This window comes from Haematobia irritans, chromosome 4 (assembly GCF_050003625.1).
Source record: "Haematobia irritans isolate KBUSLIRL chromosome 4, ASM5000362v1, whole genome shotgun sequence".
In the NCBI taxonomy this organism is placed as follows: Eukaryota; Metazoa; Arthropoda; class Insecta; order Diptera; family Muscidae; genus Haematobia; species Haematobia irritans.
In genome coordinates this window covers 94779415-94795295 of record NC_134400.1, presented here as the reverse complement: position 1 = coordinate 94795295, position 15881 = coordinate 94779415, and the positions used below count along the sequence as shown (strand labels likewise).

Below are 15881 nucleotides of genomic sequence, written 5' to 3'. Positions count from 1 at the left end.
ATACACACCCTATTTTGCATACCTACTATTTGTGGACAATTCCTTTATATTTTGAATATCAGGCAACTCGTATAAACTTGCAGTGATGCTAGATGCTCAAGACCCCGAATCGAGAGGTAGGTTTACATGGCAAAAGATGCGTATGTGCAAAATTTCAGTAGAGTCAGTACGAAGGCCGACGGCCTTCGTACTGACTCTATATACTGTATAGAGTCAAAAATCGATATTTCGATGTGTTACAAAGAAATGAAAAAATTTTTGATTCCCATTACCAGTCACGAAATTTCCCAGGATATGACAATTCTCATGATTTACGCATTATCGCATGACTCGCTGCAATTACTCATAAGTAAGGCTAATTTTCACAACTCACGACGGACCCATTAGAAAAATTAAAATATGGTTCAACCTCAAACACTGAACGCTACTGAAATCATGAGCGTGACCAAAACCGTGAGCGTTATTGAAATCGGTGAGCATGAAGTTAATCATGGATTTGAATTTGTTCATGAGCAGTGTTGCCAGTATTGGGGTTTTCCCCAAATCGGGGATATTTTTTCGTGGATGGGAGCTTGGATTTCGTTGGGAAATTTGGGGGTTTTTGTGCAGATTTTTCGAACTCTGTTCAGTACAATAAATCAGGGTTAGAGTAAAGGCTAACATGAATTTTTTTCTACATTCTTAAAAAAGACTTAAATGGCTCAAAATATAAAAAAAAAACATTCCTCTTCTTTATTCCACAGCATTAATTTGGAGGGCCCAAGCTATAATTTACAATCCACTTGGCTAAGAAATTTTTTCTAATTTTTGTGAAGTTATATGTCGTGAGGATTCGGTTCAAAATGTAACATTTGCGTACGTTACTGATTTGGACCATAGAATGGTGACGGGGGTACAATAAGTTTGTCATTCCGTTTGTATCACATCGAAATATAGATTTCCGACTATATAAAGTAAGTAAGGGAGAAATTCTAAGACGATATAAGCATGTCCGTCTGTCTGTTGTAATCACGCTACAGCCTTCAATAATGGCGCTATCGTCCTGAAATTTGGCACAGATTCATCTTTTGTTTGCAGGCAGGTCAAGTTCGAAGATGGGCTATATCGGTCCAAGTTTTGATATAGTGCCCATATAAACCGACCTCCCGATTTGGGGTCTTGGGCTTATAAAAACCGTAGTTTTTTTTCAATTTGCCTGAAATTGGATATCTAGAGGTATTTTAGAACCATCAAAAAGTGTACCGAAAATGGTGCCTATCGGTCCATGTTTTGGTATAGCCCCCATTACACCGAACTCCCGATTTAACTCCTAGGGTTTCTAGAAATTGTACTTTTTACCGATTTGCCACAAATTGAAAATATACTGGCATTTTAGACCCATAACACAGTGTATACGATTTAGTTTTATCGGTCCATTTGGCAAGGCCTCCATATAGACTGATTTCAATTATTGAGGGTATAGAAGGCCCATTGATCATGAAAACTGAATGCTAAATTTCCAGATTTTACTTCTCGTAATCATTTAAATAATTGGGATGAAAATCTACAGATTTTATATTTCAAATCAAGGCGTTATTTCATTATTTTCTTGCACACTTACAAGAGATGTTTATGATTCCTCTAAAACTCAAACAAAAAATGGTTCTTATAAATTCAGAATCTGATCTAGTCTTCATAGGTAAAATCTTAACATTTATCTGTGGGAAGCGTACTGGTTGAGCTGATCTGCTTGGGAACATATCTGTCATCAAACCCCCCTGAATTTTATTTTAAACTATTACATTTGATTCATTGTGGTGGGTATTTACGATTCGGCCCGGCCGAACTTACTACTGTATAAAATTATCACCAACATTTTTTCAATTAAACACTTAATTGAATTTGGAAACGGATTCAATTAATATGTTAATTGATTCAATTAATTATTTAATCAAATCCGAATAAAACCCAATTAAAAAAATGATTGATATTTGTTACGTTTCCAATTAAAATATTAATTGATTCAATCAATTTGTTCGGAAATAATTTTCAATTACAAACGTGATTGAAATTTTTTCCGTTTCCAATTACACATGTGATTGATCCAATCACTTTTGTGATTGAAATTGAATAATTTTGAGCAGTGGAAAGAGCGAAAAGAGAACAAGAGCATGGGTATTTATTCAACATTGTATGATGGAGAGATCAGTCTGTAGAAGTAAATTGTAACGAACGGTTGGGTTTTTGTTTTTCGCGTAAATTGAAAAACATGATTGGCTACATTCTGTCTGCTGCATTGAAAATGTGTACATAAATATTTTGAACGCAACAACAAATCATAGCAAAGGGTTTAAATAAATAAAGAGTGCAACAACAAATGGCCACGTGGTAAAGGTTTGAAAAAATATATGAGAGAACGCATTTGAAATTACCTGTGTTTGTGGTATTGTAAAAATGGAAAACAATCTACGTTTATTGAAGGTAAGAAATTGTGAAATGTGAATACCGTTTTCCATTGAAGCCTGTTTACATTAAACGGACTAAAATAATACATTTTTTATTCATTTCTTTTAGTAACCAATTTTATTTCGTGAAATTGACCAATCAATCCCCTCAACTCCATCATTTTATCAAATATATAAGAATATGTTTGCAATCAAAAGTTGGGTACGGTATTGATCTTTTAAAATTAGAATTTTTTTTCACTCCTAGTTTTCTTAAAACCAAGAGCGGTATGGATTTGTTGGAAGATTCACCTTAAAGTTGCGAAGTGGCGTTGGCATTAAATTGTATTTTTGTCTTACCTGCCTTTTTCAGTTTGAACCCAAGTAGAGAGCAGTATATCTGATATATAAACTAATGAGCTGAATTATGTAATGGTAAAAAAGTTCTTTCTTTTGGATTTAGAAATATGAAAAATATCCGAAAATAATAAAAATATGTACAGTAGAATTCATTTATAGCGACCTCGGTTATAACGACCATCCGTTTATAACGACGGATTTTCAAAGCAAGTTTGGTTCTTAATAGTTTGTACATGCGCGAGAATTCGCTTAGAACGACTCCGGTTTTAGCGACCATCTGCTTTTAACGACCAATTTGCACGTCTGCTTTGGAATGTACATTCGGTTATAACGACGATGTAAGTTCTGTGTACTAATTTTTATTTTATTCATTCCATTTTTTGTCGTCAGCTGCGGGGAATCACAGAATTTGTTTTCGACTATCCCAAACAGAGGTGCAAATGACAAAGAAGAAATATTCAAAGCAGTTTGGGATGAGTTCGAGTTCAAACCACACTGTTAGAAAAATATGTTTTTCATATGTTCCGATATAAACAAAATGTGTTTCCGGCACAATTTTTAAACACAATATATTTAAGTGCAAACATGTAATGTTCCTAAACTAACACAAAATGTTTGGGACACATATGTTAATATGTTAGAATATATTATGTTTGGGGCATGAATGTTTCATAAAAATAATATGTGTGAATGTATACATATATAAATTTACAAATTTCGAGTAAACATATATATGTTGTGATACTTTATTCAGAGAGCGACAGAGAGAGAAAGATATCAACATAACACAGCGAGAATGAAATGAGAGCAATTTCTGTGAAACCGTTTGTATGTTGTTTCCGAAAAACTGTTTTATGATAAGGCCAAAACTTTGATATGCTTAAGTCTAAATATTATTTAATTTGAATATTAGAATGAATAGAGAGAATAGACATTCGGAACCAAGAGAATAGACATTTGAAAAAAACAGCATATTTGTATTACAGAAAAAGATGCGAAGAACTCAAAAATTTCGTGGAAGTGAAAATTATCTGAGGAAATGGGCACAATCTTCTTTGAGGAATTCTTCCAAGCATATACTATTTGTGGATTCAAAATGCTTCCAAACATATAATATGCTCACATAAAACAAACATATTAATGTTACGGCAGTATCCAATAATATATGTGCTTCCTGCAAAATATGTTTGGAACATATGTTAGAGAAGCGATTTTGTTTGAGGGTGCAGGACTGGGATGAGTTCGTAAATGTCGATGACAACGTCGTGACATCAGAAGAGCCTTCATTGAGAGAAATAGTGGAGAACACAAAAGGAAATGATGAAACTCACAGCGATAATGAACCAGATGACGAAGATGAGCCAAAATTCCAACTAAGACAGAAACCTTGAGTGCGGTGCACACATTAAAACAGTATTTACGATTTGGGGGTTCTGATATATCAGAGAGTTTATATAGTTCCGTTGAAATTATTGAAAGTAAATTATTAAAAGAAATTCTTGTAAATAAAAAACAAACCACAATTCTAAACCATTTCCAATCTCAATAAATATGAATATACATAATAAAAAAAAAACTTAAAAATATTGTGTACACTTATTTGGATACAACGACGTTCGGTTATAACGACGTATAATTTCGGTCCCTTGGCGGTCGCTATAACCGAATTATACTGTATTTCCCACTTATATATTTTTTCTATTTTTAGAATTTGCAAAGTATCATCAATATAATACCAAATATTACATTGCTTTCCCATTATTTTTGTCTATGATTGGTTCAAATTTTAATAGACGATTTCAATGTGCGGAAATTTTGGAAAGGAATTGTTACTAAAATTAAATTACCGAGCTCCGTAATACACCTTTTTATGCTAAAAGACCACAACTGCAAAAGAAGATTATAAATCTGCAACCTGGAACTAAGAATTGAACTTGATATTCTATGCAGGTAATGTTTAACAAAATTAAATTTTAATTTAACAAAATTAAATTCGAATTATTCTATTTACTTTCAGAAAAACTAATTTAGCTTACAGGCTGCTGATTTATTGGAAATCTAGGCGCATCTACATATTAGAAGGACCATGCTAACATGTTTATTATTATAAGGAAGATAATAATAATAATTTATGTAATTGAATTTTAAGTTATGTTAGAACAAACCACAAATGACAAGAACCAAATTTATTTGTCTATTGCATAATTCAAAAAATAATAAAATATTAAATATGTTTTATAAGAAACACATATTTTCTTTTATTTAAAATAAAATTAAATACGATTTTGGGGTCGCAATATATACATTTTTTGATTGAAATTTATAGCCAATTTCAATTAATTATTTAATTGAATGAATCAAATAGTTGATTGATTTTTGTCGCGAAATTAATTAAAATTTTAATTGATTCAATTAAAACTGTGATTGAATTTTATGTTAAAAATCAATCACGTTTTTAATTGATTCAATCACACAATTAATAGATTCCGTGGCAAAATTCAATTAAATTTTTAATTGAAAATCGTGTTGGTTTTCAATCAAAATGGGTGATTGATACTATCATTTTCGTGATTGAAGACATTTCAATTAAAAACAAGTATATACGGCCGCAAGTTCGGCCAGGCCGAATCTTATGTACCCACCACCATGGATTGCGTAGAAACTTCTACGAAAGACTGTCATCCACAATCGAATTACTTGGGTTGTGGTATCTTAAAACTTCTTATTCCTGCATGGTTGTTGGATACCATATACTAACATCACAGCCTGTAAGGCTGCTGATTTATTGGAAATCTAGGCGCATCTACATATTAGAAGGACCATGCTAACATGTTTATTATTATAAGGAAGATAATAATAATAATTTATGTAATTGAATTTTAAGTTATGTTAGAACAAACCACAAATGACAAGAACCAAATTTATTTGTCTATTGCATAATTCAAAAAATAATAAAATATTAAATATGTTTTATAAGAAACACATATTTTCTTTTATTTAAAATAAAATTAAATACGATTTTGGGGTCGCAATATATACATTTTTTGATTGAAATTTATAGCCAATTTCAATTAATTATTTAATTGAATGAATCAAATAGTTGATTGATTTTTGTCGCGAAATTAATTAAAATTTTAATTGATTCAATTAAAACTGTGATTGAATTTTATGTTAAAAATCAATCACGTTTTTAATTGATTCAATCACACAATTAATAGATTCCGTGGCAAAATTCAATTAAATTTTTAATTGAAAATCGTGTTGGTTTTCAATCAAAATGGGTGATTGATACTATCATTTTCGTGATTGAAGACATTTCAATTAAAAACAAGTATATACGGCCGCAAGTTCGGCCAGGCCGAATCTTATGTACCCACCACCATGGATTGCGTAGAAACTTCTACGAAAGACTGTCATCCACAATCGAATTACTTGGGTTGTGGTATCTTAAAACTTCTTATTCCTGCATGGTTGTTGGATACCATATACTAACATCACGTACCAAATTTCAACCGAATGGGAAGTATTTTGCTCTTCCAAGGGGCTCTGGAGGTCAAATCTGGGGATCGGTTTATATGGGGCCTATATATAATTATGGATCGATATCGACCAATTTTTGCATGGGGGTTTGAGGCCATATATTAACACCACGTACCAAATTTCAACTGAATCAGATGAATTTTGGTTTTCCAAGAGGTTCCGGAGGTCAAATCTGGTGATCGGTTTATATGGGGGCTATATATAATTATGGACCGATGTGGACCAATTTTTGCATGGTTGTTAGAGACCATATACTAACACCATGTACCAAATTTCAGCCGGATCGGATGAAATTTGCTTCTCTTAGAGGCCTCGCAAGCCAAATTTTGGGGTCCGTTTATATGTGGGCTATATATCATTAAGGATCGATATGGACCAATTTTTGCATGGTTGTTAGAGACCATATACCAACATCATGTACCAAATTTCAGTCGGATCGGATTGCGGCCGTATATACTTGTTTTCCCATTATTTTTATACCCTCCACCATAGGATGGGGTATATTAACTTTGTCATTCCGTTTGTAACACATCGAAATATTGCTCTAAGACCCCATAAAGTATATATATATATATATATATATATATATATATATATATATATATATATATATATATATATATATATATATATATATATATATATATATATATATATATATATATATATATATATATATATATATATATATATTCTGGGTCGTGGTGAAATTCTGAGTCGATCTGAGCATGTCCGTCCTTCCTTCCGTCCGTCCGTCTGTTGAAATCACGCTAACTTTCGAACGAAACAAGCTATAACCTTGAAACTTGGCACAAGTAGTTGTTATTGATGTAGGTCGGATGGTATTGCAAATGGGCCATATCGGTCCACTTTTACGTATAGCCCCCATATGAACGGACCCCCAAATTTGGCTTGCGGGGACTCTAAGAGAAGCAAATTTCATCCGATCCGGCTGAAATTTGCTACATGGTGTCAGCATATGATCTCTAACAACCATGCAAAAATTGGTCCACATCGGTGCATAATTATATATAGCCCCCATATAAACCGATCCCCCGATTTGGCTTGCGGAGCCTCTAAGAGAAGCAAAGTTCATCCGATCCGGTGTTAGTATATGTTGTTAGTGTTAGTATATGTTCTCTAACAACTATGCAAAAATAGGTCCACCTCGGTCAATAATTGCATATAGCCCCCATATAAACCGATCCCCCGATTTCGCTTGCGGAGCCTCTAAGAGAAGCAAATTTCATCCGATTAAGCTGAAATTTGGTACATGGTGTTAGTATATGGTATCCAACAACCATGCAGGAATTGATTCATATCAGTCCGTACTTATATATAGCCCCCATATAAACCGATCCCCAGATATTTCGCCCGATATGGACTTATATGGCCCCCGAAGCCAGCGTTTTACCCTAATTTGCTTAAAATTTTGCACAAGAAGAACAATTAGTACTATAGTCAAGTGTGCCAAATTTTATTGAAATCGGTACAGATTTAGATATAGCTCCAATATATAACTTTCGGCCGATTTACACTCATGTGACCACAGAGGCCAATTTTTTGCTCCGATTTTGTTGAAATTTTGCACAGGGAGTAGAATTAGCATTGTAGCTATGCGTGCCAAATTTGGTTGACATCGGTTCAGATTTAGATATAGCTCCCATATGTTTTTCTGATTTCGACAAAAATGGTCAAAATACCAACATATAATAAGTTTGTGCATTTGTATGTAACGCCAAGAAGGAAAAGTCTGGGACCCATCGTTTAGTATACCGATCGTCTTAGAATTAAATTCGGAGTCGATTTAGCGATGTCCGCCCGTCTGTCTGTCTGTCTGTCTGTCCGTCCGTCTGTCTGTATATGTAATTTTGTGTGCAAGGTACAGCTCGCAGTTTAAGTCCGATTGTCCTCAAATTTGGCACAGAGTTTTACATTGGCTCAAAGACAATCGCTATTGATTTTGGAAAAAATCGGTTCAGAGTTAGATATAGCTGCCATATATATTTATCGCCGATCTGGTCATAATTGACGTATTTATCAACGTGTTTTCTCAAAATTTTGGCCAGCCAAATATGTTGGGGCTTTCGTAAGATGTGCAAAATATCAGCCAAATCGGTTCAGATTTAGATATATATCTTTTCGTCCGTCAAACGCCAGAGTTTTGCCTTGACTCGCTTCAAATTTTGCACAAGGAGTACATTTAATAGTATCACTAAGTGTACCCAATTTCGTTGAAATCGGTTCAGATTTAGATATAGCTCCCATGTATATATTTCGCCCGATATGGACTTATATGGCCCCAGAAGCCAGAGTTTTACCCTAATTTGCTTAAAGTTTTGCACAAGAAGAACAATTAGTACTATAGTCTAGTGTGCCAAATTTTATTGAAATCGGTTCAGATTTAGATATAGCCCCCATATATATCTTTCGCCCGATATGGACTAATACGGAAGCCAGAAGCCAGAGTTTTTCCCTAATTTGGTTGAAATTTTGCACTAGGAGTACAATTTGTAGTGTAGACAAGTGTGCCTAATTTTATTGAAATCGGTTCAGATTTAGGTATATATATCGTTCGCCCGATTTACACTCATATGCCCACAGTGGCCAATCTTTTACTCCGATTTAATTGAAATTTTGCACAGAGAGTAGAATTAGCACTGTAGCTATGCGAGTAAAATTTGGTTGAAATCGGTTCAGATTTAGATATATCTCCCATATATAGCTTTCGCCCGATTTACACTCATATGACCACAGAGGCCTATTTTTAACTCCGATGTAGTTGAAATTTTGCACAGGGAGTAGAATTAGCATTGTAGCTATGTGTGCCAAATTTGGTTGACATCGGTTCAGATTTAGATATAGCTCCCATATATATGTTTTTCTGATTTCGACAAAAATGGTCAAAATACCAACATTTTCCTTATTAAATCGCCACTGCTTAGTCGAAAAGTTGTAAAAATGACTCTAATTTTCTTAAACTTCTAAAACATATATATCGAGCGATAAATCAAAAATAAACTTTTGCGAAGTTTCCTTAAAATTGCTTCAGATTTAAATGTTTCCCATATTTATACCCTGCGCCACACTGTGGAACAGGGTATTATAAGTTAGTGCATATGTTTGTAACACCCAGAAGGAGACGAGATAGACACATGGTGTCTTTGGCAATAATGCTCAGGGTGGGTCCCTGAGTCGATATAACCATGTCCGTCCGTCCGTCCGTCTGTCTGTGAACACATTTTTGTGATCAAAATCTAGGTCGCAATTTAAGTCCAATCGCCTTCAAATTTGGCACATGTTCCTAATTTGGGTCAGAATAGAGCCCTATTGATTTTGGAAGAAATCGGCTCAGATTTTGATATAGCTCCCATATATATCTTTCGCCTGATATGCACTAATATGGACCCAGCAGCCAGAGTTTTATACCGATTTTTTTTGTACACACATAACACTTAGTCGTATAGTCAACTGTGCAAAATTTGATTGAAATCGGTTCAGATTTAGGTATAGCTCCCATATATATCTTTCGCCCGATATGGACTAATATGGTCCTAAAAGCCAGAGTTTTGGCCCAGTTTGGTTGAAATTTTGCACAGGGAGTAGATTTAGCATTGTAAGTATGCGTGCCAAATTTGGTTGAAATCGATTCAGATTTATATATAGCTCCCATATATATCTTTCGCCCGATATGCACTTATATGGACCTAGAAGCCAGAGTTTTATCCCGATTAGCTTGAAATTGCACAAGGAGTACAATTGGTAGTATAGTCACGTGTGCGAAATTTGATTGAAATCGGTTCAGATTTAGATATAGCTTCCATATATATTTTTCGCCCGATATGGACTTATATGGCCCCAGAAGCCAGAGTTTTGGCCCAATTTGGTTGAAATTTTGCATTAGAAGTACAATTAGTAATATAGTCATATGTGCCAAATTTGACTGAAATCGGTTAAGATTTAGATATAGCTCCCGTATATATGTTTTTCTGATTTCGACAAAAATGGTCAAAATACCAACATTTTCCTTGTTAAATCGCCACTGCTTAGTCGAAAAGTTGTAAAAATGACTCTAATTTTCCTAAACTTCTAATACATATATATTGAGCGATAAATCATAAATAAACTTTTGCGAAGTTTCCTTAAAATTGCTTCAGATTTAAATGCTTCCCATATTTTTTACTAAAATTATGTTCCACCCTAGTGCATTAGCCAATTTAAATTTTGAGTCTATAGATTTTGTAAAAGTCTATCAAATTCTGTCCAAATCGAGTGATATTTAAATGTATGTATTTGGGACAAACCTTTATATATAGCCCCCAACACATTTGACTGATGTGATATGGTATCGAAAATTTAGATCTACAAAGTGCCGTAGGGTATAATATAGTCGGCCCCGCCCGACTTTAGACTTTCCTTACTTGTTTTTTACTAAAATTGTGTTCCACCCTAGTGCATTAGCCAATTTAAATTTTGAGTCTATAGATTTTGTAAAAGTCTATCAAATTCTGTCCAAATCGAGTGATATTTAAATGTATGTATTTGGGACAAACCTTTATATATAGCCCCCAACATATTTGACGGATGTGATATGGTATCGAAAATTTAGATCTACAAAGTGGTGCAGGGTATAATATAGTCGGCCCCGCCCGACTTTAGACTTTCCTTACTTGTTTCACCCTATAGGGGTTATTGTTAGTAAGTTATGTTAGAACAAAACACACAACAAACGAATAATTCAAAAAAATAATAAAATATGGAATATGCTTTATAAGAAACACATATTTTCTTTTATTTCAAATAAAACTAAATACGATTTTGGGGGCGCAATATATACATTTTTTATTGAAATTTATAGCCAATTTCAATTAATTATTTAATTGAATGAGTACAATAGTTGATTGATTTTTGTCGCGAAATTAATTAAAATTTTAAATGATTCAATTAAAACTGTGATGAAATTTTATGTTAAAAAAAAATCAATTAATTGACTCAATCACACAATTAATTGATTCCGTGATTCAATTACATTTGTAATTGAAAATCGTGTTGGTTTTCAATCAAAATGGGCGATTGATACTATCATTTTCCTGATTGAAGACATTTCAATTAAAAAAATGATTGAATCTGCGATTTTCATGATTGAAATAAAAAAAAAAATGTGTGTAGAAATATAAAAATGATTTGACGTTTGTTTAGAAATACAAAAATACTTTTTGGGGTCTATATTCAATATGCGACGTTGGTTCGAGCTCATACGTGTATCAACGTTCTCATACCCTGACCACATAGTTTTTTGGTCTACAAAAAATGTTATGGCCTTAATGTACTATTTCTGGTTTTGGAGGGGGTGATAGGCCTAATGAATAGCTCACCAAAATGCTAATAGAAAAATACGATTACTCATATTCAACCATTCCACGGAAGGACTAAATTGATGAATTGTCTGGTAGATGTTTGACGCCACATTGCTTTTGTACATCTTTTCGGTTAATACTTACCCTAGACACCAGTATGCCCAAACACATAACCAACGATATGACCAATTTATCTTTTTCAAATAACGAACGACAAACATTCTGATATATGGACTTGGTGAAGTAATTATTCAAATGTTCCAAACGCTCCGTAAGTTCCTCTGACTTTGGCGCCTTCTGTATTGTATTGACGAAGAGATTTAGGAACCATCCCAAGGAGTATTGATACATGGGATCTATATTTGCCAATTCACTGATGCAAAAGAACAATATGGCTGAATGTTTAGCCACTGGAATATATCGTTGACGTGCTTCATCAATTTCTGCTTCTGTTGCAACCGCAATTACTTGTTTCTCCTGTATTTGTTCGGATAAGACCTTACTGGATGACAAAATGTTAATGGCATTTTCATCTTCCAATACATTGCCCTCGGACGTAGAGAGTACCTATTGGAGGAGAACAAAACAAAGTAGTATATCGAAGGAAATGTAAAAAGCACAATAACAAAATTAATTTAATTCTGATGGGAAAAATGAAAAATAATGCGATATTAATCACAATCAATTTGGCATTTAATTATGTCGGGTATATATGCTGTTTAAAATAATCGAAATACAATACAAAACGGTGGAATGAACATACAATCTTCCCACTCCATGTTTTTGGAACAATCTGGTTGGTTCAACAGAAGAAAATAATCGAGAAGGTTCAGCGGCTAAAACTAGAAGTGCCCATATGTAATATATACTTTTCGTTAATGTGGACTGAATTGTCTAAGTGAGCTTGAAACTTAATCGGGCTGCCACTTTAACCTAACCTTCGCACTCAAAAAAATGTTTATTTCAATTCATATATTTTGACCTTCTCGTAAGAATTTTGGCATTGATTTCAAGATTTTGGTATTGATTCCAACATTAAAGACAAATTTCTATAAAATAATGAAATGTTAATTAAAAGAAAGTTTATAATCTCTAATTAAAAAAATGTTTTCATTAAAATTTAGGATTCAAATATTGGATATTTACGTCCCTTCGTTAAAGTCGTGTGTCTTTGAACTAAGGCAAACTTTCCTTAAAGCAAAGAAAACAAGTATAAACGGTCGTAAGTTCGGCCAGGCCGAATCTTATGTACCCTCCACCATGGATTGCGTAGAAACTTCTACAAAAGGCTGTTATACACAATCGAATTACTTGAGTTGTGGTATCTTAAATAATTTTCTAAATTGTGAGTTAGTCCACACGTGGTATATATTAGACAAAAAGGTATGTAAGTCTACAAGTAACTACGAATCGATATGGACTTTTGCACGGTACGTAGGGAGCCAGAATTGAAATATGGGGGTCGCTTATATGGGGGCTATATACAATTATGAACTTGATGTGGACCAATTTTTGTGTCATTGGGTATCGATTTATCTGAGGGCTATATATAACTATAGACCGATATGGACCTAGTTAGGCATGGTTGTTAACGGCCATATACTAGCACAATGTACCAAATTTCAACTGACTCGGAGGAAATTTACTCCTCCAAGAGGCTCCAAAGCCAAATCTCGGGATCGGTTTATATGGGGCTATATATGATTATGGACTGATATGGACCACTTTTGGCATGGTTGTTAAATATCATATACTACCACCACGTACCAAATTTCAACCAGATCGGATGCATTTTGCTTCTCCACAAGACACCGGAGGTCAAATCTGTGGATCGGTTTATATGGGGGCTATATATAATTATGGGCTGATATGAACCAATTCATACATGGTTGTTGGATACCATATACTAACATCACGTACCAAATATCAACTGAATCAGATGAATTTTGGTCTTCCAAGAGGCTCCGGAGGTCAAATCTGGCGGTCGGTTTATATGGAGCTATATATAATTATGCACCGATGTGGACCAATTTTTGCATGGTCATTAGAGACGATATACTAACACCATGTACCAAATTTCAGCCGGATCGGATGAAATTTGCTTCTCTTAGAGGCTCCGAAAGCCAAAACGGGGGATCGGTTTATATGGGGGTTATATATAATTATGCACCGATGTGGACCAATTTTTGCGTGGTTGTTAGACACCATATACTCACACCATGTACCAAATTTCAGCCGGATCGGATGAAATTTGCTTCTCTTAGAGGCTCCGCAAGCCAAATCGGGGGATCGGTTTATATGGGGGCTATATATAATTATAGACCGATGTAGACCAATTTTTGCACGGTTATTAGACACCATATACTAACACCATGTACCAAATTTCAGCCGGATCGGATGAAATTTGGTTCTCTTAGAGGCTCCGAAAGCCAAATCGGGGGATCGGTTTATATGGGGGCTATATATAATTATGCACCGATGTGGACCAATTTTTGCGTGGTTGTTAGACACCATATACTCACACCATGTACCAAATTTCAGCCGGATCGGATGAAATTTGCTTCTCTTAGAGGCTCCGCAAGCCAAATCTGGGGATCGATTTATATGGGGGCTATATATAATTATGGACAGATGTGGACCAATTTTTGCACGGTTGTTAAAGACCATGTACTAACACAATGTACCAAATTTCAGCCGGATCGGATGAAATTTGGTTCTCTTAGAGGCTCCGAAAGCCAAATCGGGGGATCGGTTTATATGGGGGATAATTATGGACCGATGTGGACCAATTTTTGCATGGTTGTTAGGGACCATATACTAACACCATCTACCAAATTTCAGCCGGATCGGATGAAATTTGCTTCTCTAAGAGGGTCTGCAAACCCAATTCGGGGGTCCGTTTATATGGGGGCTATACGTAAAAGTGGACCGATATGGCCCATTTGCAATACCATCCGACCCACAATAACAACTACTTGTGCCAAGTTTCAAGTCGATAGCTTGTTTCGTTCGGAAGTTAGCGTGATTTCAACGGACGGACGGACGGACGGACGGACATGCTCAGATCGACTCAGAATTTCACCACGACCCAGAATATATATACTTTATGGGGTCTTAGAGCAATATTTCGATGTGTTACAAACGGAATGACAAAGTTAATATACCCCCCATCCTATGGTGGAGGGTATAAAAAGAAACCAATTTCAATTCACAACATAAAAAAGGTTTCATTGCATTCATGAAATTGTTGCATTAACTAGTATTAAGTAACTGTAATATGATTGCCACTACTTTAAAGAATAACCCTCTTATCATACCACAATGCCCATTTGCGGGATTGTCAACTTTCTAGAAAAATTGTTTCGTATCACAAAAATTTTCAGGTAATCGAATTGTCAGGACCAAATGCTAATTGAAATTAATTGAACGTTAAAATTTCCCGTACTTCCTTTTACGTGGATAAAATGGATGCAAGCTAATAACCAAATCAAACCTTCAATTGGAAAACCAAAGGAAAAGGAAACAATTCCAGATGTCATAAATGAAAAATAAGAGAAACAATTATCGCATAAATCTACGCTCAAAAAACAGTGACCCCACCACGAAGAAAAATTTTGGTTAAATTAGTAAAATTAGGCTAATTATACAAAATTTTAACTAAACTGTATTACAAACGGAAATGCCACGCCGATTTCACAAAAATAAGTAAATATTTTTCGACAAATTCAAGAAAACTTATTGGACATATTTTTTTTCACTTGTAAAAGAAAATTTCGTAGTGTAAAGGTAAATATTGGAGTTAAAAATTACAAAAATGTCTTTAGTCTTATACGAAGTTCAAGATGGGCAAATTTTAAGAAATTTTGAACTATTTTATGGGAGACATAAATTTAGTAAATATTTATGCTTCATTTGTGTATATTTTTCCCAGTTTTAGATTATTTAACTAACGTACGCAAAAAATTATTAAAATCAAGAAAATTTTCTCAAAATATAATAATTCTACGAACAAAAACGGAGTTTGAGAAAATTAGGGTTCACTTTTTTGAGTGTAGAGGACTGCCATAAATGCACACACTCGAATCTATATTCAATTCAGCTCATAGCTTGACCATATCATGGTTATTTGGTAGAGATGAAGAAAACGAAAAATGTAAATAACTGATTTTGAAATCAAAATTAATGGAAATTAGAATGGGTA

At 34.2% G+C, this 15881-nt stretch overlaps 1 protein-coding gene across 1 annotated transcript in view; it reads right to left on the bottom strand.

Annotated features, from left to right (window-relative positions):
• Dnah3 (dynein heavy chain 3, axonemal) overlaps nucleotides 1–15881 on the bottom strand; it is a 671994-nt gene that overhangs the window by 95948 nt on the left and 560165 nt on the right. Inside the window, exon 53 of the mRNA XM_075308183.1 lies at nucleotides 11825–12247. Coding sequence (XP_075164298.1) covers nucleotides 11825–12247 — 423 coding nt within the window. The remainder of the gene's footprint in view (nucleotides 1–11824; nucleotides 12248–15881) is intronic.